General features: G+C 40.6%; 1 protein-coding gene across 1 annotated transcript in view; it reads left to right on the forward strand.

Moving 5' to 3' along the window:
- sptlc1 (serine palmitoyltransferase, long chain base subunit 1) overlaps positions 1-24,905 on the forward strand; it is a 46,377-nt gene that overhangs the window by 15,817 nt on the left and 5,655 nt on the right. The window contains exons 2-14 of the mRNA XM_080188745.1: positions 5,845-5,952; positions 6,040-6,134; positions 7,802-7,895; positions 9,229-9,301; positions 11,624-11,756; positions 14,457-14,586; positions 14,700-14,789; positions 14,973-15,080; positions 16,876-16,971; positions 18,964-19,060; positions 20,251-20,305; positions 22,266-22,383; positions 22,920-22,993. Coding sequence (XP_080044871.1) covers positions 5,845-5,952; positions 6,040-6,134; positions 7,802-7,895; positions 9,229-9,301; positions 11,624-11,756; positions 14,457-14,586; positions 14,700-14,789; positions 14,973-15,080; positions 16,876-16,971; positions 18,964-19,060; positions 20,251-20,305; positions 22,266-22,383; positions 22,920-22,993 — 1,271 coding nt within the window. The remainder of the gene's footprint in view (positions 1-5,844; positions 5,953-6,039; positions 6,135-7,801; positions 7,896-9,228; positions 9,302-11,623; positions 11,757-14,456; positions 14,587-14,699; positions 14,790-14,972; positions 15,081-16,875; positions 16,972-18,963; positions 19,061-20,250; positions 20,306-22,265; positions 22,384-22,919; positions 22,994-24,905) is intronic.

The following is a 24,905-nucleotide window of genomic DNA, read 5'->3' on the forward strand; positions in this document are numbered from 1 at the left end:
GATGGAATTGTTGTCAGTGCAGGCGCAATGGGCCAAATGGCCTCCTTTTGGAGAGATTGTAAGATTAATTAGTAAGGATAGGCAACAGCACCTGCTCCACAATCACCCTCAGCACCGGTGCCCCACAAGACTGTGTTCTCAGCCCCCTACTATACTCCTTATATACCTATGGCTGTGCAGCCAAAGTCCCCTCCAATTGGATTTTCAAGTTTGCTGACAACATCACCATTGTGGGTCGGATCTCAAACAATGACGAGACAGAGTACAGGAATGAGAGAAGATCTGGTGAACTTTTGCAGCAATAATAATTTGTCCCTCAATGTCAACAAAACAAGATTGTCATTGACTTCAGGAAGCGTAAAGGAGAATATGCCCAGTCTACATCAATGGGGATGAAGTAAAAAAGACCAAGAGCTTCAAGTTTTTAGGTGTCCAGATCACCAACAACCTGTCCTGGTGCCCCCATGCTGACACTATAGTAAAGAAAGCCCACCGCCTCTATTTTCTCAGAAGACGAAAGAAATTTGGCATGTCAGCTATAATTCTTACCAACTTTTACAGACGCACCATAAAAGCATTCTTTCTGGTTGTATCACAGCTTGGTATGGCTCCTGTTCTGCCCAAGACCACAAGGAACTACAAAAGGTGAATGTGCCCAATCCATCACTCAAACCAGCCTCCCATCCACTTCCTGCGGTCTCGGCGAAGCAGCCAGCATAAATAAGCACCTCGCGCACCCCGGACATTCTCTCTTCCACCTTCTTCCTTCAGGAAAAAGATGCAAAAGTCTGAGATCACGTACCAACAAACTCAAAAACTTCTTTCCTACTGCTGTCAGACTTTTGAATGGCCTTACCTTGCATTAAGTTGATCTTTATACCCTAGCCATGGCTGTAACAGTACACTCTGCACTCTCTCTCATTTCCTTCTCTATGAAAATATGTTTTGTCTGTACAGTACGCAAGAATCAATACTTTTCACTGTTAATTCGTGTGACAATAATCAAATCAAAAAGATGAAAATGAAACCATCCAGCTGCTTGTTGTGGAAAGATGTTAGAGGAGGATTGTGTAGGATGAGGAAGGATAGTTTATTTTTGCCACAGTCACATAAGATTTATTTGTGACTTTAATTAGAACAATTTCAGTAGGGTGGCAGGAGTGAAAACCCCTGATTGGAGGGATTCAAGTATAGAGTTCTGGGAAAGCTGGGCTGGGATTTGGGAGGTGTCAACTTTAGCGAGGAAAGGGAAAGTTGGAGATGGGGCAGTAGTTTGCAGAGTTTTTTTGAGAGGAGTGATGACAGATCTAAAGGAGAGTGAAATAACCATTAACAATATTGGTTACCATCGGGACCAGGAGGGATGTGTGGCCACGAGTTTTGTTGAATTAATATTGAGGGAGCAGGCAGTAGTACTCATGGACAAGATTATCCTAGAGAGGATATGAGGGAAGATGAGAGAGAAACATAAAGTTGCGAGCTTAAGGATTTTTGTTTTGTTGGACAAAGGGACACAGTAGAGGCAGCTAGCAGATCAATGGTCTTGACCTTAATGACAAGTCCATAATCTCCCCTATATATTGTTGAAAATGAGGATAACATGGGAAAGCAGCTTAAGAAGACAGCTTGTTAGAAAAATGAAGATTATCTTTGCATTCTAGAATGATGCTGGAAACCTGAGCAGTTTTATTACGCAGTGGTTAGCACTGCTGTATTACAATGCCAGGGACCCAGGTTCAGTTCTCGGTGACAGCCTGTGTGGAGTTTGCGCATTCACCCTTGTTTTTGTGGGTTTCTTCCAGTTGCTCATGTTTCCTCCCACATTTCAAAGATATGCAGGTTAGGTTGATCAGCCATGCTAAATTGCCCTTTTGTGTCGGGGAATTAGCAGGGTAAATATGTGGAGTTGCAGGACAGGGCCAGGATGGGACTGTTGTCAGTGCAGGCTTGATGGGCCAAATGCACTGTAGGGATTTTATGATTTTGTGATTCTAGCAGGACCCAGTAGTGCTTTGTGGTCTAGCCAGTTTTGGTGGTGAATGGCTAAACTAATTGTTCACTCAATCCTTTCAAGTCTGTGTCCCTAGGAATTAAGGGAATGGAGAAAAGGCCATATAAGGGGAGAGACCAGGCTGAGATGGCATAATAGTTTTTTTATGTAGGTGGTTAGGGCATTAAACTACAAATATGAGTGCAGTTGAGCAAATTAGTAGCTGCTGAAATATTATGGTGAACTGCAGACCTGGCGAGATGGTTTCGATTTTGAAAATTCTCTAGCAAGTGATTAGGAAAGACTTTTTAAAAGACAAATCCAGAAGAAATTGAACTTGGGATTTGGAAGGGGGATGAGGAATATTGATACAAGGAGGTGATCAAAGATGGGTTTATCTCTGATATTTTGGGACTGGCATGATCACGTAAGCTGGCATGGTCAAGTGGGTAAGGAGTTTACATGGAGGGAGAGATTTAGCAAGATAAGATAGTGAGCCTAGAGATGAGATGAGCTTTGAAATCACCAAGAATGAGAAGTCATTTGGTACGGAGTAAGGAAAGCAATGAAGATATCCTAGTGAGAATAGTTTTGATTCTTGGGAGGGCATTAGAGTATTGTCAGACTTCTTACTGTGTTTACCCCAGTCCAACGCCGGCATCTCCACATCATAACGGAAGTGCAACATCCTTAACTTTACGTTCAATGTTTCTTTGACTTTATGTTCAATCTTAAATACCATGTGGAATTTTGGTCTCCTTATTTAAGGAAGGATGTTAATGCGTGGGAAGTGGTTCAGCAGAGATTTACTAAATTGAGACTCGGAATGAGCAGGCTCTCTTGTGAGGAAAGGGTGGACAGAGTGGAGTTTCACAGAGTGAAGTTTCAAAGAGTGAGGGACGACTTGATTGAAGATCCTGAACAGTCTTGACAAGATGAATGTGGAAAGGATGTTTCCTCTTGGTGATAACAGAGATATGGGGCACTATTTTAAAACGGAGTCATCCTTTTAGAACAGAGATGAGGAGAAATTCTTTCTCTTGAGGGTTATACGACTTTGGAACACTCTGCCTCAGAAGGTGATGGAGGCAGAGTTTATTGTTTTTGTTAGGCAAAGGAATCAAAGGTTATCGAGTGTAGATGGAAATGTGGAATTCAAAACACAAAACTAATGAACCATGATCTTACCAGTGAAGTAGCTTGAGGGGCTGAATGACCTACTCCTAATTTGTATATTCATATGTAAGTGAAGGATCTCACCAATTGGGTTTCTGCCCTTACCACGGCATAGAAATTGCCCTAAATAAGTCACACGTGATGTATTTTCCATCTTTGTCATTATCAACCTTTCTGTGCACTTTTTGCCATGGCCAACAACACCATCCAGTTATTCAGTGGGATTGACCCTGGTCAATATCTCCCCTATTCAGGGTTTTTTGAACATGATTTTTGCCCCTCAGCAGTAATGTCACCTGAACACCTGATGTAACCTTCCATATTCGAATGACAACACCTGCTCCACCTCTCAACCCCATTCACTGCCTCTATGCTGCACAACATCCAGTCTTTGATTAGCCATAAGCTCCATATCATGTCACCAACTGGCTTAGGCACCAAGTTGATTACATCTGTCCACTCACTGTCACAGTTGAACCAGACCGTTAAAGTCCAGTTGTTTTAGTTGATACCCAAATTAATCTTCCAATTCCATATCCTGTCCATTACAAACAAAACACCAAGTTTCACCTCTGTAACCTTGTATCTCAACCTTTCCTCACACCACCTGCTCCTTAAACTCCTGTCTATACTTTATCACCTTAAGACTTGGCCATTACCAAACAAATGGTCCAGAGTTGTAATTTACAGCTTTTTGTTTCCTTACTCATCTAGTTGCCATCCTTTTTGTCTTGTACAATTGGAAATGGAGTGGCTGTAAGAACAGTGGAGTCATGTTTTTTTTAAGGGAAGAGTAATGATGGCAGATTTAAAGGAAAGAGCATTGTCTATTCAGTGGAGCCGTTTAGGAGATTTTCTTTCTCTTAGTGGGCAGCACGATGGCAATGGGCATTTTTGTCATTTAACCAATTCTGTTTTCACTGTCACGTACCTTTCACTTTGTTCTTTCCTTCCCTGCCACACCATTGACCCCTCATCCCTTCCCGTAACAGCAGCAACTTGCATTCATAGAGTAATAAAGTACCCCAGTGCACTTTTGGGAGCATTATAAAGCAGCATTTGACACTGAGCTACGTAAGTTCTTCTTGGGGCATGGTTAAAAGTGTGGTCAAAAAGGTAGGTTTATAAGAATGTCTTGAAGAAAGATGCACTGTAAGATGCTATGATTCTGGTACCGTTTTTAATTGATCTATGGCGTGCCATTTCTAAACTTGTACACAGTAAAGCCATTATTTATATTTTAATATGGATAGGGGGTTAAGGAGTGTCTTATTAGGGTAAATGTGTAAAATGTATTTATTAGTCACAACTAACGCTTACGATAACACTGCAATGAAGTTACTGTGAAAGTCACACTCCGGTGCCTGTTTGGGTCAATGCAGCTAACCAGCACATCTTTCAGACTGTGGGAGGAAATCAGAGCACCTGGAGAAAACACATGCAGACATGGGGAGAGTGTGCAAACTCTACACAGTGACCCAAACCTGGAATTGGATCTGGGTTCCTGGCGCTGTGAAGCAGCAGTGTTAACCACTGTGCCACCACGCTGCCCACTTGTGTGGTGTTACAGCAGTGGAGAGGGTGGTGGCGTTGCTGGGCCTGTGTAAAATACTCTGTCAGAGAGTTGTGCAGACTTGATGGGTCCAAATGGCCACCTCCTGCATTGTAGGGATTCTACGATTCTATCAAGTGACATGGGGAATTAGGAAGGGAGGTTGGGTAATCAACAATTTAGTGGGAATAGGGTTGAGGAAGCTGGAGGTGGGTCACGTGGACAAGATGAGACCAGCGATGGGGCATCAACTGAAGGAAGATGTGAATTTGGGGTTAAGTCAGGTGAGTGCTTGAGAGAAAGTTTGGTTAAATCAACAACTCCTTCCAGTTCCAACGGAATGTCATCACACTAAAACATTGTTGTTTCTTTATCCACAGCTGCAGCCTGACCTGCTGAGTATTTGCAGCATTTTTAGTTTTTATTTCAGATTTTTAGCACCCTTTGGACTGTAACTTTAGGGCATTGGGTTTATGCTAGGGAATGCTTCTTGGAACTTGCCAGGTAAACATTTGCACAGTAATTTTCCAGATGTGCTAACTTCCTCTGGGCGATTTCTCTGTGAACCAGCTGAAAAGGCGATTTTAAATTGCTAGCTTCAGATGGTTCCACTAGGGTCATGCAAATAGTTACTCCAGAAAAAGTTTAAAAAATTAACTTCTAAATTATGGGTAACTGATGTAAAGACCCAGATTGGTCCCTGCATGGGTCTTTTTCAATTATCATTTTATTTGGTATTTGTGTTTTAATTTATTTTTAAAATGTTGATCTTGGGCAATCAGAAGTAACTTTACCCAAAGAGTGATATGAATGTAGAATCAACAATCATTGGGTGGATGAGGTGAACAGTATAGATATATTTTGGGGAAACTAGACAGGCATATGAGGGAGAAGGGAATATATGATTGTGATGGTAGATTTAGATGAGAACGGATAGAAAGAGACTCGGGTGGAGCCGCAGTATGGTATGTTTAGGCCAAATGGCCTGTTTCTCTGCCATATAGCCAATGTAATGCTATGATGGAAGTGCTACAATTGTAATTGCTTTTGCTGCAATAAAGATTTTATTTGTGTAATGTTGTTTAATATTACTTGTAGTTAATTCAGTTTTTTTTATGTACATTAGGCCCCAGCGTACCATCTAATTCTGGAAGGTATTCTCATTTTGTGGATAGTGAGACTACTTTTCTCCAAAACCTACAAACTTCAGGAACGTTCTGACCTAACAGAAAAGGTAATCAAGCAGAATCAAAAAAAGATCTGTTGCATTTTTTGTTTTGCAACTTCTCATCATTATTCTGTGTTACACCTTTTCTAACAGGAAAAAGAAGAGCTTATTGAGGAATGGCAGCCAGAGCCACTTGTTCCGCCAGTATCAAAAGACCATCCGGCCCTTAATAATAATGTTGTTTCAGGGTATGTAACACAATTTGGGGCTATATTACAATGTTAGCATTTTTTTATTCATTCAAGGGATGTGGCTGTCATGGCCAGGCTAGTATTTATTGCCCATTCCTAATTGCCATTGAGAAGGTGGTGATGAGCTGCCTGCTTGAACTACTACAGTCAATGTGATCTAGGAACACTCACAAGGAGGGAGTTCCAGGTTTTTGGCCCAGTGGCAGTGGCAATATGTCTCCAAGGCAGGATGGTGACTAGCTTGTTGGGGAAGTGGGGGAGGGAGGGTGGTGGGGGGGAGGGGAGAGAGAGAGAACGTTCGGGTGGTGGTGTTCCCATGCACCTGCTGCCTTTATCCTTCTAGATGGTAGTGGTCGCTAGTTCGGAATGCACTGTCATAGGAGGCTTGATGAGTTGCAGCAGTGCATCTTGTAGATGGTACATGCTGCTGCCACTGTGCATCTATGGTGGAGGGACTGAATGTTTGTGGATGGGATATCAGTCAAGTGGGCTGCTTTGTCCTAGATGGTGTCAAACTTCTTGAGTGTTGTTGGAGCTAAACTTATCCAGGCAGCTGGAGAGTATTCCATTACACTCCTGACTTGTGCTGTAGATGGTGGATATGTTTTGGACGAGTTAGGAGGAAAATTACTCGCAGCAGGAATTCCACCTTCTGACCTACTCTTGGAGTCACAGTATTTATATGGCTAGCCCAGTTCAGTTCCTGATCAGTGGTTACCCCTAGATTGTCGATCATGGGGGTTCAGCAATGGTGATACTGTTGAATGTCAAGGAGCAATGCTTAGATTATTTTTTTGGGGATGATCATTAGCAGCACACAAGTGTCAGGTTACTTGTTACTTGATAGCCCAAGCTGGATATTGTCCAGGTTTTGCTGCATTTGCACATGGACTACTTCAGTATCTAAGGAGTCTCGAATGGTACTGAACATAATGTAATCATCTATGAACATCCCTACTTCTGATTTTGAGACTGTTTAATTATGTATACATTGCTCAAAAGTAGCCTGTTTCAAATGGCATTGTCTTAATTTTATTTGTTTTAACATAATGCATAAGTTTCATCCTTAAAGCACATTTTTATTAATGGCTCATTGACTAAAGATGGCATTATGCTAAGACATAGAGACTGGGAAAGTCTCCAGAGTAAACCCTGTCTGTGACATCAGCTGATCCCAGCAAGGATTTTATTAAAAAGATTACAGTTGGTTTCTCCTGGGCTGAGAGTCCTCCAAAACCCAATTAAACGACAGAATCTTGTTCATTCCATATTCCTTCAGTACTTCTGAAGTTAACCTGTGGTAACTTAATTGGACTTTCAGCTGCGGTTCCAACAAAGGATGATCAGTTGAGTGAGGCACTTGAAGTATTCTTGTGCCTATAGAACGTGCCCCCAGCTTGGATTGCAGAATTCAAGGGAGATTGGGAAGCAAATTGCAAAAAAAACCTAAAAATTAATATTCAAAATATGCCTTTTCAGTTCATGGAACTGGTTCACAGTGTTATTTTGTGATCACATGAATTGCTTGATATTAACTTTTTTGCACTTGGAACCTCCTCTTGGATTGGAATTTGGTTTCAAGTAAACCTAAATTTCTATTGTGCTTTTTTTTAATCTGAGCTTTATGAATTTCAATTAATTGTTAATTTTATATTTACTTTCAGTCCTCCAACTCACAACATTGTGGTTAATGGTAAAGAGTGCATTAACTTTGCGTCCTTTAATTTCCTTGGCTTGCTAGATAATGAGAAAGTTAAGGTGAGTTTAATGTTATATTGCTCTAAAGAAAATATGCATTAGAATATACTTTTTTATTACAAAAAAAGGACGAAATTTTATGTGGTAATTTTCAACTCAAAACACTGTCGAAATGGGCTCCCATTGTAATGTGAAAGAGAATTTGATGGAGTCAATTAACTTGAGTAAAACATTCGAGATTGGGGACTAAAGTGTTTACAGCAAGATGATTGCATACTATGGGGGCGTTTTCACCATCGCTTTGTGCCCATTTTCAGGCATAATGCAGTCATAAAGAGGGGCATAAAGCGATTTGGCACGATTGGTGCCAGTTTTATGAGTGCCAGATTTCTGCGCAGTGAGTCTCTCACCAGAAATGGGTGAGAGGCAGGTTAATGTATTGAAATTTATTTAAAGAAGTATTTACACGTTGTTAGCAAGTCCGGTGCTCAATTGTTTGGCCCACCCCCCACCCCGACGACCTCTCGTCAGCAAGGAATAGACATGTTCCCCATAAACTGGGAGCAGTTGATTTGGCCTTGCTGATGGAACTGAAGGCCCTGGGAGGTCGAGGGCAAGGGGTGGGTGCCCCTTGGGTACTGCCAGACTGGCAGTGCCACCCTAGCATCTGGGCAATGCTAGTCTGTCACCTGAGCAATGCCCACCAGGCAGTGCCAGAGGCAGGGCTAATGGGAGAGGGGCCAGTGGGGTCAGGGCTAATAGGAGGTGGGCACCTGCTACCACTCTGTAGCAATCGGTGGGAGGAGGAAGGGAGAGGGGGCCCGCTGCTACCCTGCAGCGATCGATAGCGGGAGGGCAGTGGAGCCATGACTGGTCAGGGAGGGAGAAGGTCCACGATCAGTCTGGGTGGCGGGTTGGGGTCAAGGAAGCTGTATCTCTGGCCATAGGTCCCTGCGATTGCTGTTGGGGGGGGGTGGGGGAGGAGCGGGGAGCAGGAGGAGTTACTTCAGGCTGCCTGCACTAGCAGGGGTTGACAGCTCTGTCTTTTATACCCTGCTATTGCTAATGCGCATGTGCAGATCTGAGGCCTGCACACGTGCACTACCTCCCTCTACAGTGAGCAACTGGCTCCCTCAGAATTTTGCAGGCAGAGTGCGCACGGGGGAGCTTGAAAACACACCCAAAAGATAGATCTAAAACTCACCCCGTTTCAAGTCTGCCCAGCACTTAGACAAAAAAAAGGTAAAATACCGCCCCATATTTCTCATTACAGTTTTCTGATAATACAAAGGTCTAGTTTAAAATATGAATCCTATAATTTAAACTAGGGTGAGTAAGTGCTAAATTCTAATTTAATTCACCGTTTTTTAAAAGTAAGTTTTTCTTCATACAGAATGTAGCTTTGGCTTCACTGAAAAAATATGGTGTTGGTACATGTGGACCTAGAGGGTTTTATGGAACATTTGGTAAGTTAAAATTATTTTGAAAGCCAACCAAATTCTATCTTCAAGATACTGATCACATTTTATTTTTCTGAAAATCCATATAGCGGTAATAGTGCTTTGAGGACCAGTCATTACGTTACAAGTCTTATTCCAAATTTGCTTCACAGATGGAGGTAGTCTGAATGATATGGCAATGTCTGTATTAGTGGAAGCAAGACTCCTCCTTGTAAAGGGGGTTTCCCTAGTGCAAGCAATGGCACTGGTTCATCTGTCATTGCGGGTTTGCAGATTAGGCTGACTCTTATCTTCCTTGCTCATGTTGGCAATGGATTTGGGTTTTGCTCCACACTGATGTTTGCCTGGTATCAAAAAAGATCATGACTAGACTGAGTAAAACATTAATTTTATTTGTGCGATTATCCATTGTTCCTTAATCTACTCAGTGTGTAAAGGCAAATTTAGCAGTAACAAGGCTAGCATATGGGTGACACAGTGGTTTGCACTGCTGCCTCAGCACCAGGGACCTGGGTTCAATTCTGGGCTTGGGTCACTGCCTGTCAGAGGTTTGCACATTCTCCTCGTGTCTGTGTAAGTTTCCTCCAGGGGCTCCGGTTTCCTCCCGCAGTCCAAAGTTGTGCAGGTTAGATGGATTGGCCATGCTAAATTGTCTCTTAGTGTCAGGGGGACCAACTTGGGTAAACGTAAAAGGTTATGGGAATAGGGCCTGATAGGATTGTGGTCGGTGCTGACTCGATGGGCTGAGTGGCCTTCTGTGTTGTAGGATTCTGTGTTTGCTACTGAAAACAGTTCTATGATACAAATGGGCTATTCATTTACTCGTGGGTCATGAATCCTTATTGAATACAAACAGAAAATGCTGGAAGCTGCTCAATGAATACAAAATTGTCTTGATGACAGAAGCCAGAGGGTGGTTGTAAAGGGTGGTTTTTCAAACTGGAGGCCTGTGATCAGCAGTGTGCCTCAGGATTGGTGCTGGGTCCACTGTTATTTATCATTTATATTAACGATTTGGATGAAAACGTAGGAGGCATGGTTAGTAAGTTTGCAGATGACACCAAGATTGATGGCATAGTGGACAGTGAGGAAAGTTATCTCAGATTGTAATGGGATCTTGATCAGTTGGGCCAGTGGGCTGACAAATGGCAGATAGAGTTTAATTTAGATAAATGCAAGGTGATGCATTTTGGTAGATTGAATCAGGGCAGGACTTACTCAGTTCATGGCAGGGCATTGGGGAGAGTTACAGAACAAAGATTTGATTAGATCCTTGAAAGTGGAGTCACAGGTGGACAGAGTGGTGAAGAAAGCATTCAGCATGCTTGGTTTCATTGGTTAGAACATCGAATACAGGAGTTGGGACATCTTGTTGAAATTGTACAAGACATTGGTAAGGCCACACTTGGAATACTGTGTACAGTTCTGGTCACCCTGTTATAGAAAGGGTATTAGTAAATAGGAAAGACTGCAGAAAAGATTTACTAGGATGCTACCAGGACTTGATGGTTTGAGTTATAAGGAGAGACTGTATAGACTGGGACTTTTTCTCTGGAGCGCAGAAGGCTGAGGGGTGATTTTATAGAGATCTCTAAAATAACGGGGGGCATAGATCAGCTAGATAGTCAATATCTTTTCCCAAAGGTAGGGGAGTCTAAAACTAGAGGGCATAGGCTTAAGGTGAGAGGGGAGAAATACAAAAATGTCCAGAGGGATAATTTTTTCAGAGGGTGGTGTGTGTCTGGAGCAAGCTGCCAGAGGTAGGTTTTAAGAGGGCAGCTGCGCAAGTTAGGTGGAAGGGCCTGTTTCTGTGCTGTAACCTCAGGTCAGGCAGCATCTTAATTTGAGCAACTTTATCAGTTCATCTAATTATGACAACTGTAAAATCTCTGGCCAGTGAGAGCAAATCCAGCTTCCTTAATATTCCCTTTCAACTTGAATTCCCACAATATAATTTTGGCTACCTAAAATGAAACTTCGACAGGGCAATCACAGTTCATGATCTTTATTTAATAGTTCCAATTTGCCACTTTCCAGTCCTGAAATATAACCTTTTTTTGAAAGTCTTTTCTAATTTATATTTGCACTCTGCTTAAAATTTTGATTTAAAAGTATTCAACCTATTATACAAGTCAAAATATAATTTTGAAATTTCTATTTCCTTAGGTTCTTTCTGTATATCCAAGTTGTTGCTTGCCAGAGCAATATCATGGTTATGACTTCCTAGCAATGTAATTTATCTCTGACTTTGGATCACCTTCAGATTGAAATTTGACATTTGGTGCATGCTTCTAACATTTTAATTTTTCTGCTTCTGTTTTTGTTCAGATGTTCATTTAGAACTAGAAGATAGAATTGCCAAGTTTATGAGAACAGAAGAAGCTATTATTTACTCGTATGGGTTTGCTACAATAGCCAGTGCCATTCCAGCATATTCAAAGAGAGGAGACCTGGTATTTGTGTAAGTCTGTTTCTTATCTAAAGCAAACCTAATCTGTGCATGTGTATAAGTTAGCTATTTTCCCAATTGGCACAAATGATCAAAACAGAACAATAGTTAATACAGTTTGAAATTGCTGAAATTCTATCTGGAGTTTCTATGTTGTAACTTGAGGGAATTAGATAATGACATTCTGATCCATTAAACTTCTCGAGTTTCCCATTTCCAAACAGTGACATATTTTGATACTTCTGATAAGTCTCATTAGTCATGAGGATCATTGTGTTGGATTTTGTTAGCGAGGCTAACAGCGTTCACTTATCAACAGGTAATTCAGCAGCTTCCAAGGACTGTACATGCCAGTTAAATGTGGAACTCGAGGTTACTGTCCTCGATGCTCTGATCCTTCAAAGGCTGCATTAGACCAAAATCTCATCTAGAAACGCACCATAAAAATAATTGGAATGACATTGTGCTGTACTTGCCTGATGGATATTAGGGCTTGTCGATTTTTAACATGATATGAACAGCATTTAAAGCCTCTCTGGTACTGAAAAGTTAATGCTCTGTAGACTCTTATTCCTCCAGATTTTATTTATTGTTGGAGATATTAAAAAATATACTTCTTTTTCCTGTCTTTTTGATCACTTTCAATTCAATCTGTCCATTTCTGACATTTTTGAAACTGAATTGTCCAGGTGATATTTCCTGGTATAAACTGTTCTACGAATGTTCAACGGATTGTTTTAAGGAGTTCTACTTTTGATTGTCCTACTCTCACATTCCCCAGACACTGTAAAATATGTTATACTTTTTGGATATTTGGCTGATTGAAACTTGAAGAGAAGAAAAAAGTCCAGGTGCAAGTGTAACTAATGGTACTGTTGAATACAAGCCCAGCATGTTGCTTTTATCAAATCCACAAAATCGGTTTGAGATGGACAGACTTGATTCGTAGAGGAAGGAGGATATTGCCACAGCAGCATGAGCTGTCTTTTATATAACAAGTTTGAACCAGACTGAGTTTAGAACAGTATTTATTTTCTATAAGCACGATCAGACCTAAATTACTTTAACTTTTTTTGAAAATGTTTGGTTTTGGGTATGTCTTTACAATCAGGAAATCTCTATTGGTATGTCTTGCTATAATGTGGGGAAGGAAAGTTAATCATTGGGGTTAATTGTTTATATAAAATTAATGTATGCTTTGCGTATCAATTTTGAGGAGTGCTTGAATAAGGACAACATAACACTTAAGTTGAGCCCTATGTGCTTGTGACTAATACGGCATCTTCCACTCAAGTAGTGGACTTTTATATCATTCACCATATAAGATGCCTTTATTGGACCTCTTCCAGCAATGTTTTGCTTCTGATCTATTCCTATAACAGCCTGTCCTTGTAATTTCTGTATGAGATGGATACATAAAGACAACATGCTTCTACTTTGCTTAATTTTCCTAACCTCAAGTATGGTATAGGGAAGTGGCAGAATGCATCACATTTTATTTCATTTTATTTGGTAAGTTCTCTGTTGAAATATTAAAGATGGTGCATTTAGAAAATGTATTTTTATAAGCAGTTTTTTAGGACGGGCAAACAATGTTAAGATTCTGAAGTGGCCTGTGACAGCAAGGTATGGTAGCCATGTGTCTGTGAGAACATGAAATTGAGCCTGATCCCTATCCTTATGTTCATCTAAGTGCAGCTCTCAGAGGCTTGTGTAGAGCAATTAGCAGCATGATTTCTTAACCTCTCTAAACTAAGAGAACTGAAAAACGTGTAGTTCCCTTGCCATCATTTTGGCAAGATCAGTTAATAATGTACAGTTCAGGAATTAAATCTGACACCTCTTTAGTCCACACTGCTGAATGTCTTACCACAATAACCATTTGAGCTATTCTGCCTTTGAATGTGAATATTATAAGAAATCTGAACTGACACAAAGCAAATCGTTAATTCAGACCACTTCTGTGGCCTCAAACTTGCTTCCTCATAGTGACAGTCTATCCAAATCAATTCTGTCTGATGCCATAGAACATAGAAAAACTACAGCACAAACAGGCCCTTTGGCCCACAAGTTGCGCCAAACGTATCACTACCTACTAGGCTTACCTATAACCCTCAATCCTATTAAGTCCCATGTACTCACCCAGAAGTCTCTTAAAAGACCCTATCGAATTTGCCTCCGCCACCAACGGCAGCCGATTCCACTCACCCACCACACTGAGTGAAAAACTTACCCCTGACATCTCCTCTGGTCATCTTGGTCATTGGTCATCTTGTTTGAATAAACCATTAAGTGCTAAACAGTTCTAACTAAAATCATTACTGTGAAAGTTGTTTAGCAACGTGGACCGAGGGGGGTATCTGATGAATTGTGAAGAATTAACTGATCTCAGCAAAGCTGACTGGGAACTACAAATTTTTTTAGTGCCCTTAATTTAGAGAGTGGGAAATCCTGCTTCTAATCCCCTTCTTTGGGAACTCTTTACCAGATCTGAACATCTGGTGAGGACGGGGATCAGTCTCAGTTGTCAGACAAATGGCTACTATACTTGTTGTCACAGGCTACCTTTTTTGAGGCTCTTATTAGATTGTTGGAAAAATAAGTGATGTTGACAAAAGAAAATGGTGCCTGATACTTCTATTGGGAATATTTGGGGTGAAACTTCCTGCATCCTAAAATGACTCTGTTAAGATGGTTTGAATTATTTTACAGGGATGAAGCTGCATGCTTTGCCATTCAGAAAGGTTTGCAAGCTTCACGTAGCAGCATAAAATATTTTAAACACAATGATATGGATGACCTGGAACGGCTACTAAAAGAACAGGAACTCGAGGACCAGAAAGTAAGATGCAATTATTGTTGGAACCAAGTAGAATGATAAAGGTTACTCCGTTAAAAATGGTTTCCATCGTTTAGCTGCGTACATTTTTTAAATTATTTCAAATTTTTTTCAAGAATCCTCGCAAAGCACGTGTAACCCGACGATTCCTTTTAGTGGAAGGATTGTACATGAATACTGGATACATTTGTCCACTTCCAGAGCTGGTAAGAGAAAAGGGGGGAGAAAATAAATTATCTGCATTACTTTCATTTCAAATACTTTCATTTCATTTTGTGAGGGAGGAAATATAGTCACTGACAGAAATTGAAAATATTAGTTCATTCTGGTGTTCTTAAAACTTGAATATTCTTTAAAATCTCTTACTGTGTATACCTTTTACTTTGCAGGTAAAACTAAAATATAAATATAAAGTGCGGATATTCTTGGAAGAAAGCTTATCCTTTGGGGTTCTAGGAGAGCATGGGCGAGGTGTAACTGAACATTTTGGGGTGAATGTAAGCTTTTCTTTTTTGCATTTTTTTTTGTTCTGCAAATCTATTTACCTACAAAACAGCATCGACTGCGTTCGTAGAATAGCACGGTGTCCGTGCTACTGGATTAGTATCCAAAACTGTACACTAATAGTGCAAATTCAAATCCCATCATGACTATTTGACAATTTGAATTCCATTTTTAAAGGCAAAGTGTTGGAAATAAGTATCAGCTAAAGTGACTGGGAAGCGGCGAGCCTGTCATAAGAACCCAACTGGTTTGCTAAGGAAACAACCATCCTGTATATTATATAATCATGCAACAAAAGAAGAGTGCCATTTGGACCATTGTGAATCTGTGGTAACTCTTTGAAAGAGCTGTCCAATTTGTCCCACTCCCCAACTCTGTCCACATATCTCCAAATGTATGTGTAGGCTTTTGATCTCCGCCTGATCTATAACCAAGGGGATACAACCCTAGTTTTTGTAATCTCCAAAGATTTACCTTTGGAGTGCCATTCCAGAAAATGTAAACAATATTCCCTTCAAGGCTAAATATATCCTTCCTCAGGTGAGGTATCCAGATTTGCTCACAGTACTCCCAGGTGTGGTCAAACCGGGTCTCTGTGTAGTTGGAGCATAGCTTCTAACCCTTGCATTCTAGTACACTAGAAATAAAGACCAGCCTTTTCTGAATATGTTCTGCATCTGTTCATGATATTTTAATAATTTATATCTCAAGATCCCCGAGTCCCTATGCAATATCCAAAAGACTTGAACCTCGTAAACGGAGCAAACAGCAATCCCACGTATAAATCAGACTATCTTGAACTAACAGTGACATATTCAATTGGTGCTTGACTTCTGGTTTCACTTCCAAGTTTAAAAATGGCTAACTTTTCACTAAGTTACACCAATCAATTTACCGACAATAATGTGCTGTTTCTATCCACACAAGTAGGCTTTTGTGGCCTGCCTGCACCCATACAAATAGATGCAATTTTTACATATTCACTTCATTTGCAGCATTGGCCTAAGGTTGTTCCAGCATTGCATTCTCTCCATCTAATTTGCTTGGATGCTCTGCACACATCAAATGAGATGGCCAAGGGTCAGGAGAAGAGAATTTGCCTGTGCACGTGTCTGGCAGATATCCATGTGAGTGGCAAATTAGGATACCATGTCCAGGAGCTCTGTTGCATTAGGGACAATGGCCAGGTTTCAGAGTTGGGTTGCATGTTTAGTGCAGCCAGTGGATATGGCCATCTGTGCAGAGGATTGGTGCTGTTGGCTAAAGACAGCTGCAGCTGAGCCGCAGGGCCTAAGCTGCTTCCTTCCTTAGGATACCTCTCACAGTATTTTGCACCTTGTTTACCCCGCTTTTTGGGTGTTGGTTCCATCTGTACCATTTACTTTGCCATCTTTGTGCCATTGGAAAATTTGGATATGTGGCTTTCTGTGTTACCATTTGAAATAGCTAATACATTGAACAGTTGAAGCCTGAACACAGATTTGTTCAAGAATATGAAACAAGAGAAGACCCATCACCTTTTCAACAGAAAGCCAATAAATGTTTCTGTAGTGTTTTGTACAAATATAGGATGCTATATAAATATTAAATGTCCAGCAGGTATTTTTGGTTCCTTAAGTAATCATCGCACATGGTTTTGCATTTGCGGAATCAAAAACCATGGAAAATTACAGGATTGGTTAGAATCAATGCCCACAGAATGATGTGTCCACACACACTTTTTCATTAATGCTCTTATCGTCAGGTAAAAATTTGATAATCCTCTTCCTCTCAATTCAAATAATACAGATTGATGACATTGATCTTATTAGTGCAAATATGGAGAACGCCTTGGCCTCCATTGGAGGATTTTGCTGTGGAAGATCATTTGTTATTGATCACCAGGTAAGTCTGCTTTTAGGTTGCATATTAAATAGTCTCTTTTCTTCCCTTACCCCTGCTGATTTACTCTCTCAGTCCGATACCCAACCAGTGTTACTGTTGAAGTACAAAATCACTTTGTCTTCCACAGATGCCAGTTACCTTTTGCTAATTCACCAAAGTCCCCAGTTGGGGGGAGGAAATTCAGAAACAAAGGAAAAAAATATGAATGTTGAAGCAAATGTGAAATTTAAAAGATCATCATTACAAATAGAAACATGTCCCTGCTAGATTTTTAAAAATTGTTCATTTATTCCCCAATGAATGTGCTGTGGGAATGATCTTCTAATAAAGCAATTAACATCTAGATTTGTCAGGGATAGAAGGAAGTTTGGCAGATTGGATAAGTAACTGGCTGTCTCATAGAAGACAGAGGATGGTGGTGGAAGGAAAATTTTCAGACTGGAGGCCAGTTACCAGCGGTGTACCACAGGGGTCAGTGCTGGGTCCTCTGCTGTTTGTGATTTTTATCAATGACTTGGAAGAGAGGGCTGAAGGGTGGGTTAGTAAATTTGCTGATGACACCGAGATTGGTGGAGTAGCGGATGAGGTGAAGGGCTCTTGCATGCTGCAAAGAGACATTGATAGGATGCAGAGCTGGGCCGAAAAGTGGCAGATGGAGTTTAACCCTGATAAGTGTGAGGTGATTAATTTTGGTAGGACAAACTTGAATGCAGATTACAGGGTCAATGGCAGAGTTCATAGAATCATAGAACCCTACAGTGCAGAAAGAGGCCCTTCGGCCCATCAAGTCTGCACTGAACGCAATCTCACCCGGGCCCTACTCCCACATCCCTACATATTATACCCACTAATCCCTCTAATCTACGCATCCCTGGATACTAAGGGGCAATTTCTTAGCATGGCCAATCAACCTAACCCACACATCTTTGGACTAGGGGAGGAAACCGGAATACCCGGAGGAAGCCCATGCAGACACGAGAAGAATGTGCAAACTGCACACAGACAGTGACCCGAGCCAGAAATCGAACCCAGGACCCTGGAGCTGTGAAGCAGCAGTGCTAACCACTGTGCTACCGTGCCGTACCATTCTAAGGAATGTGGAGGAACAGTGAGATCTTGGGGTTCATATCCACAGATCTCTGTAGGTTGCCATTCAGGTGGATAGAGCCGTGAAAAAGGCTTATAGCATGTTAGCGTTTATTAACAGGGTGATTGAGTATGAGCCATGGGGTTATTCTGCAACTATACCAGACGTTGGTGAGACCACATTTGAAATATTGTGGTCAGTTCTGGTCACCTCACTGTAAGGAGGACATGGAAACATTGCAGAGAGTGCAGAAGAGATTTACCAGGATGCTGACTGGTTTGAAGGGTAGGTCTTATGAGGAAAAGTTGAGGGAGCTGGGGCTTTTCTCTTTGGAGCGGAGGAGGATGAAAGGTGACTTAATAGAGGTTTATAAGATGATGAGAGGGATTGATAGAGTGGACGTGCAGAGACTATTTCCTTGGGTGGATGTAGCTGTTACTAGGGGGCATAACTATAAGGTTCATGGTGGGAGATGCAGGAGGGATGTTCGAGGTAGATTCTTCACTCAGAGTGGTTGGGGTGTGGAATGCACTGCCTGCTGTGATAGTGGAGTCGGACACTTTAGGAATTTTCAAGCGGTTATTGGTTGGGCACATGGAGCACACCAGAATTATAGGGAGTGGGATAGCTTGATCTTGGGATTGGACATAGCTCGGCACAACATTGAGGGCCGATGGGCCTGTGCTGTGTTATGTTCTATGTCACTATTGCTCAAACTGATGATTTGTCTTGTATGAAGAATCTCAAATTCTTGCCTTTATTTATTTGGAGTTCCTTGATTCAATGCCGTTGTTTCATCAATTATTTGAAAACAGCTTTTTTTGAAATATTAATCATTTTATTCTTAAGGTGAACTTTCCTAAAGATGCATTCCAATTAATATAACTTTTATATTTTCTCTTAAGCGGCTTTCTGGACAAGGTTATTGTTTCTCAGCATCTTTACCACCAATGCTTGCTTCTGCTGCAATAGAGGCTCTCAATATTATGGAGGATGACCCAGGTATTGAAATTACTAACTCTGGTTGACTTAGCCAGTATATTCTCATGTGGCTTTTTTGATTGGGCACCAAAGTAATAGGCATAAGATTGCATAATCTAGTTCACAGTTTATTTATTAGTCTCAAGTAAGGCTTACATTAACACTGCAATAAAGTTCCTGGTAAATTCCCCTAGTCGCCATAGTCTGGCACCTGTTAGGGTTAATGTACCTAACCAGCATGTCTTTCAGGATGTGGGAGGAAACTGGACCACCTGGAGGAAACCCACACAGACATGGGGAGAACGTGCAAACTCGACAGACAGTGACCCAAGCTGGGAGTTGAACCTGGGTCCCTTGCGCTGTAAAGCAGCAGTGCTAACCACTGTGCCATCTTGCCACCATCTAATCTATGATATTTAATTATCATCCCAAAAGGAAACAGCAACTGGAGGCTGAGCTTATCTGTACAGAAAGGGTGAAGTTAGACTTAAGAGTCATTTGTGTGCAAGTGCTTGATTTGAGCTGGGCAAGACTAACACTTCTATCCCACCCCTCTTTACCTTTAAATGAGTGGCTGTTTTTGAGACGACAGTTAAGAGTCAGCCACATTGCTGTGGGTCTGGAGTTGCATGTAGGTTAGTCTAGGTAAGGATGGCAGATTTCCTTCCCTAAAGGACATCAGTGAACCAGACAGGTTTTTAATGACAAACTGATGATGATTTCATGATTACTGTTAATTACCAAGTTTTTTTTTGTTAATTGAATTCAAATTCCATCAGCTGCCATGGAAGGACTTGAATCCATGTCCCCATAGCATTAGCCTGGGTCTCTGGACTCTAGACTAGCAACGTTAACTACGTTGGCAGCAGTAATTGCTTTCAAGATGCCTTTTTTTAAAAATTGGGATTTTGCATTGAAAAGAAAATCTCTCAGTATAGTGCCAGACTACATTTCTAAATAAAATGTTCATAGGTTATGTGTGTTGCTGGAAAGGCCCATATTTATTGTTCATCTCTAATTGTCCTTGAGAAAGTGGTAGTGAGTTGATTTCTATATGTGGGTCTTAGAGGTTTTGGAGAAAACAGTTGTATTTATGACTTAACAATTGCTGACTGAATTAATGTAAAAATGTAATAATTAGGAATGAAACTGCAATTTACATTACATATGTTAACAAATAACAAAATTCAAATACTTGAACTGTTTTGCAGGTATTTTCAGAATATTAAGAAAAAAATGTCAACGAATTCATTGTGCATTGCAGAGGTAAGAACTGTGTGTGAAATTGAACTTTGTGACTACAAGCCAACTGTCAAAAAATAGCATTTTAATCAAGATATATTTGTAGTTGTGTGTATTGGGCATAACTTATAGCTTTTAAGTTTTAGCTTCATTTTTAAAAGGTGCTTGGAAGTTGTTTGTTTAAATGCCTGCCTTTTAAAAAAGATTTTATATAAAAACTTGTTGCCTAGCAACCAGGGGCCCACAGTGGTAGTTTGAGTTTAGTCGGACCAAAATAATCCGGAGGCAAAGAGCTTTTTACAGAATCTGCTGGACAGGACAGAATTCAAGCCATAAACCAAAGAAGATAGTTCCAGAAACCAGGGAATGGAACAGAAGAAAGTTTCAGGAAGACCATAAAGTCAAGAAACTAAAAAAACAGAGAGAAGCTCCAAGTTAAAGACAGGACCACATGGTGCAGGCCTGGGGATATGACTTATGAGAAACCAGAGATACAAGGTGACCCAAAGGTTGGTGACATTTTAATATGGCCTGTGGGGCAGTAGTGTTCTGTTGGCATGACTGGACGTTTAAAAGAGAGTGTGACCAAGGTGAAGGTTGAATTAACCTGGTGGAATACCAGGAGGAGAGGTTAAAATCCTGGAGGTGGATTTTTGATGAAGTCCTCAGAGAAAGCATTTAGGAGAAGATCTCAAGGTGTGTTCTTTGAGAGCAGAAATTGGAAACCCTCGTCTGGAAGATATGAGTTCCAGTAAGACTAGTTGGCTCAGAGTCTGACAGGCATCTGGCAGGATTGATGAGAAATCCATAGAAGTTATTTTGAGTAGCATCTGTCAGTTTGTTTCAGAGTGTTGGTATCTGACCACATTTTGTTTATGGCTTAAATTGACTGTGTAGTTACTGAGAACGTTAGAGTATAAGACAGATTTTGTAACTTGTGTTATCCTTACAGATTTGTATACGTCTATAAAGGTATAGTGGGGTGAAGAAATAGCATAAAATGGTTCATTTTTTTCCTTGTTTAACAAATGTTTGTTTTTGTCAAAAGTTCATCAGCAATCTCTGTGGCTCTGTTCAGCTGCCTTTCATGTATCCACAAAAAATATAAAATAGGATCTATTAAGCTGGGTTCCACCTGGGATCTGATTGGCCTAGTAGTAACATCAACTGGGATTGTAATACTAACATATATTCGCCTTCAGCAAATATGTTGTTTAATTATGTTTATTTTTTATTATCACTTTACCTCCACAAATTTGTTTCTTTATGCGGGTATTAAGCTTTTTAAAATTGTAGATACTGTGATAGACGCAGCACTTGATCACACCATAAAAGGAGAATTTCCATTTTTTTGAACTGACGAGTGAGATTTTAAAGACTAACGTTTATAGCTTTACTTGTTTTTTAAAAAAAGTAAAGCCTCAGATGTTGTTTGAGGGAAGGCTATTGGCCATGATACCAGGAGATCTCGGCTCTTTGGTCAATGTCATGAAGACTTTAACGTTTGTATAAGTTATTTTGAGTGGCATCTGTCATTTGGTTTCAGAGCATTGAGTATCTAACCACATTTTGCCTATTAGTTTACATTAGACTGTGTATTTACTAAGAACATGAGAGTCTGAGATAGATTTTGTAACTTGTGTTATCCTTACAGATCTGTATAGAGCTTTACAGCATGGAAATATGTCTGTAAAAGTATAGTGGGGTGAACAGGCCCATATTGGTTCTGTCCTGAAGTGTCAGCCTCAATTAGAAATTCAGATCCTGATGTATGAAGCTTAAACCCTAGCCTTCTGACTCAGTTACGCAAGTTTTACCAACTGAGTCAAACTGACTATAATATTACGCACCATTTTAAGTTAAGTTGAATAACTAATATTATCCTTACCTGTTCTGTTGTGACAGGCCATGCTTCATAATTGTAGGGACTATGTAATAAAATTATGCTGAAGTTTCTTTTGATTTTTATGGTTTAACATTGCAGGATCGCTGGTCTAAAAGTTGTAGGTGATTCATTTTCTCCAGCCATTCACCTGCAGCTGGCAAGGAGCAGAGGATCACGAGAGAATGATATGAAGCTACTTCAGGAAATTGTTGATTATGTAAGATTTTTAAAACATCAGTGTGCAAATATTTGGAATGGTCGTGCACTGGATGCAACTCAGTGCTCTTATTAATCTCAGTTGATTACTGTGAATTGTGCAGAATGCTATGATATATATTTGATATGTGATGTACATACTTGACCACAATTTAGTGATGGTCAGTCGCAATAAAATGCTTAGGATTGTGATGTTTGATTTGCATAATACATGTGTTGTGTATCTAGGTAGTACATGTATCACAAATCCAGGTATAATTGCAAGGTGGTACTTGGATGACCAGAGGGGTATCTGATAATGATCAAGGATTAAATTACTCTTTGAAAATTGTATGTACATATATGGTCTTATTAACAATTGACAGAATTGCTTTGTAAATTTGCAGCTGATTGGCCACAAAACCTTGGAATGTGTGGCAAACTTTAATAAAATGCTACTTGTAAATCATATAAGTATGTAGAATGAAGCAGTTATGTTTGCACTAAATGTTGTTTTCTTAAGCTACACTATTTTGATCATGATGTTACATTTAACAGTGCATGAATCGAGGTATCGCATTAACTCAAGCACGCTACTTGGACAAGGAAGAAAAGATTTTGCCCCCACCAAGGTAAATGTTGCTTATATTTTATATAATGATTATAAAAGCTAGAATTTGTGGTCAAGAGAGAAGCAAAAAAGCTGTCTGAGAATATAGCGATCTCTATTCCCTGTGGTGTGAATGACAATTCATATCTGATCAAAGGGATCCCTTGATGTGCAATAGCAGTGACGTCAACAAGCAGGTAGACAATCATGTTGAAGTAGTCACACAGCAGATTAAGTTGTTAAAAGCATTTAAATGATTAGATAAAGATAGAAACTAAAATAAAGAAATCTGAATATTTTAAAAGTATATATTTTCTATATAATGGAGAGATTTGACATTCCCCAAATATCAAGAGAGCTTTTCAGCAACAGTGAAGGTCTTTAGCAGTAATTGTGAAGTTCGCATGCCCTTTAAAAACCCAGTTACCTCATTCAAAATCGTGTCATTTTTCCAGGCTTTTTAAAGTAGCACTAATCACATATTTCTAGCTAGCGCTCTCTTGTACTCTAAGCCATTCTTGCTGTTTTTTTTAATGTTCTGTCTAGTCTTTTAACCTGCCACTTTGTCTTTACAGAATTCTAATACATTCCAGCATTTTCCCTATGGCAGGTTAAACTAACTGGCTTCTCGTTTCATTCCGCCTGCCTCCCCCCCCCCCCCCCCCCCCCCCACCACCACCATTTGCAATTGTCCAATTGGATGGGACATTTCAAGAATTTCCAAAGATGTGCTGGTTACGTTGATTGACCATGCTAAATTGACCATAATGTCAGGGGGTTAGCAGGGTAAATTTGTGAGCTTAGGGTAATAGGGCCTGGGTAGGATATGACCAGGACAGACTCCATGGGCCAATGGCCACCTCCTGTACTGTAGGGATTTATGATTCTATGAATCTAAGGAATTTTGGAAAACTAAAACCAATATATCTTTTTATTTCAATTTAATGTTATTTTAAACTTAGCTATGGATGGTATATCCTTTCTTTAGAATCTTTCTTTCTCACTGCAGTGCATGTTTGTTGAGTGTTACGACACTAGACTAGTGTCTGGGGACACGGAAGCAACTGCAGGGTGGAGAGTATCATGGACAGCATGTGTAGAGAGGTAGTTACACCGCAGACTCAAACTCCACAGGCAGGAAGGGAACGGGTGACCACGCAGAGAAGGAGGACTAGGCAGGCAGTGCAGGAATCTCCTGTGGCTCTTCCTCTGCAAAATAGATATACCATTTTGGATACTTTTGAGGGGAATGGCTTCTCGGGATAACAGCAGCAGCCAAATTCAGAGCACTACGGTTGGTTCTGCTACACAGGGGTGGAACAAAAAGCATAAAAATGCAGTAATATAGGATTCTTATGTGAGGAGAATAGACAAGACGTTTCTGTGGCCGCAAAAGAGACTCCCGGATCGTGTGTTGCTTCCCTGGTTTGAGGGTCAAAGATGTCTCAGAGCAGGTTGCAGACGTTCTGAAGGAGAGAGGGTGAACAGCCAGTTGTTGAGCACAGATTGGTACCAACAACATGGGTTTCAAAAAAAAAAGGGATGAGGCAGAATATAGAGAACTAAGAAACAAGTTGAGAAGTAGGACCTCAAAGGTAATTATCTCAGGATTACTACCAGTGCCACATGCTTGCCAGAGTAGAAACATCAGGAAATATGGGATGGTGTGAGGAGGGAGGATTTCAGAGTCTTGGGGCAATGGGACTGGCGTGGGTGGAGCGGACCTGTACAAACTGAATGGGTTACGCCTGGACAGGATTGGGACTGATGACCTTGGGAGACTACTTGCTAGTGGCTGGGAGGGTTTAAACTAATGTGGTAGTGGGGAGGGACCCTGTGTAAGGATTTGGAGCAAGGGGAATCGAGAACAGGGGTAAAAAACAGCAGGGAGAATAAAGGTAGAGAAATCAAGGGCCAGAATCAGATTAGGACAC

Source organism: Carcharhinus amblyrhynchos, chromosome 5 (assembly GCF_965287045.1).
Source record: "Carcharhinus amblyrhynchos chromosome 5, sCarAmb.v2.hapA, whole genome shotgun sequence".
Classification (NCBI taxonomy): Eukaryota; Metazoa; Chordata; class Chondrichthyes; order Carcharhiniformes; family Carcharhinidae; genus Carcharhinus; species Carcharhinus amblyrhynchos.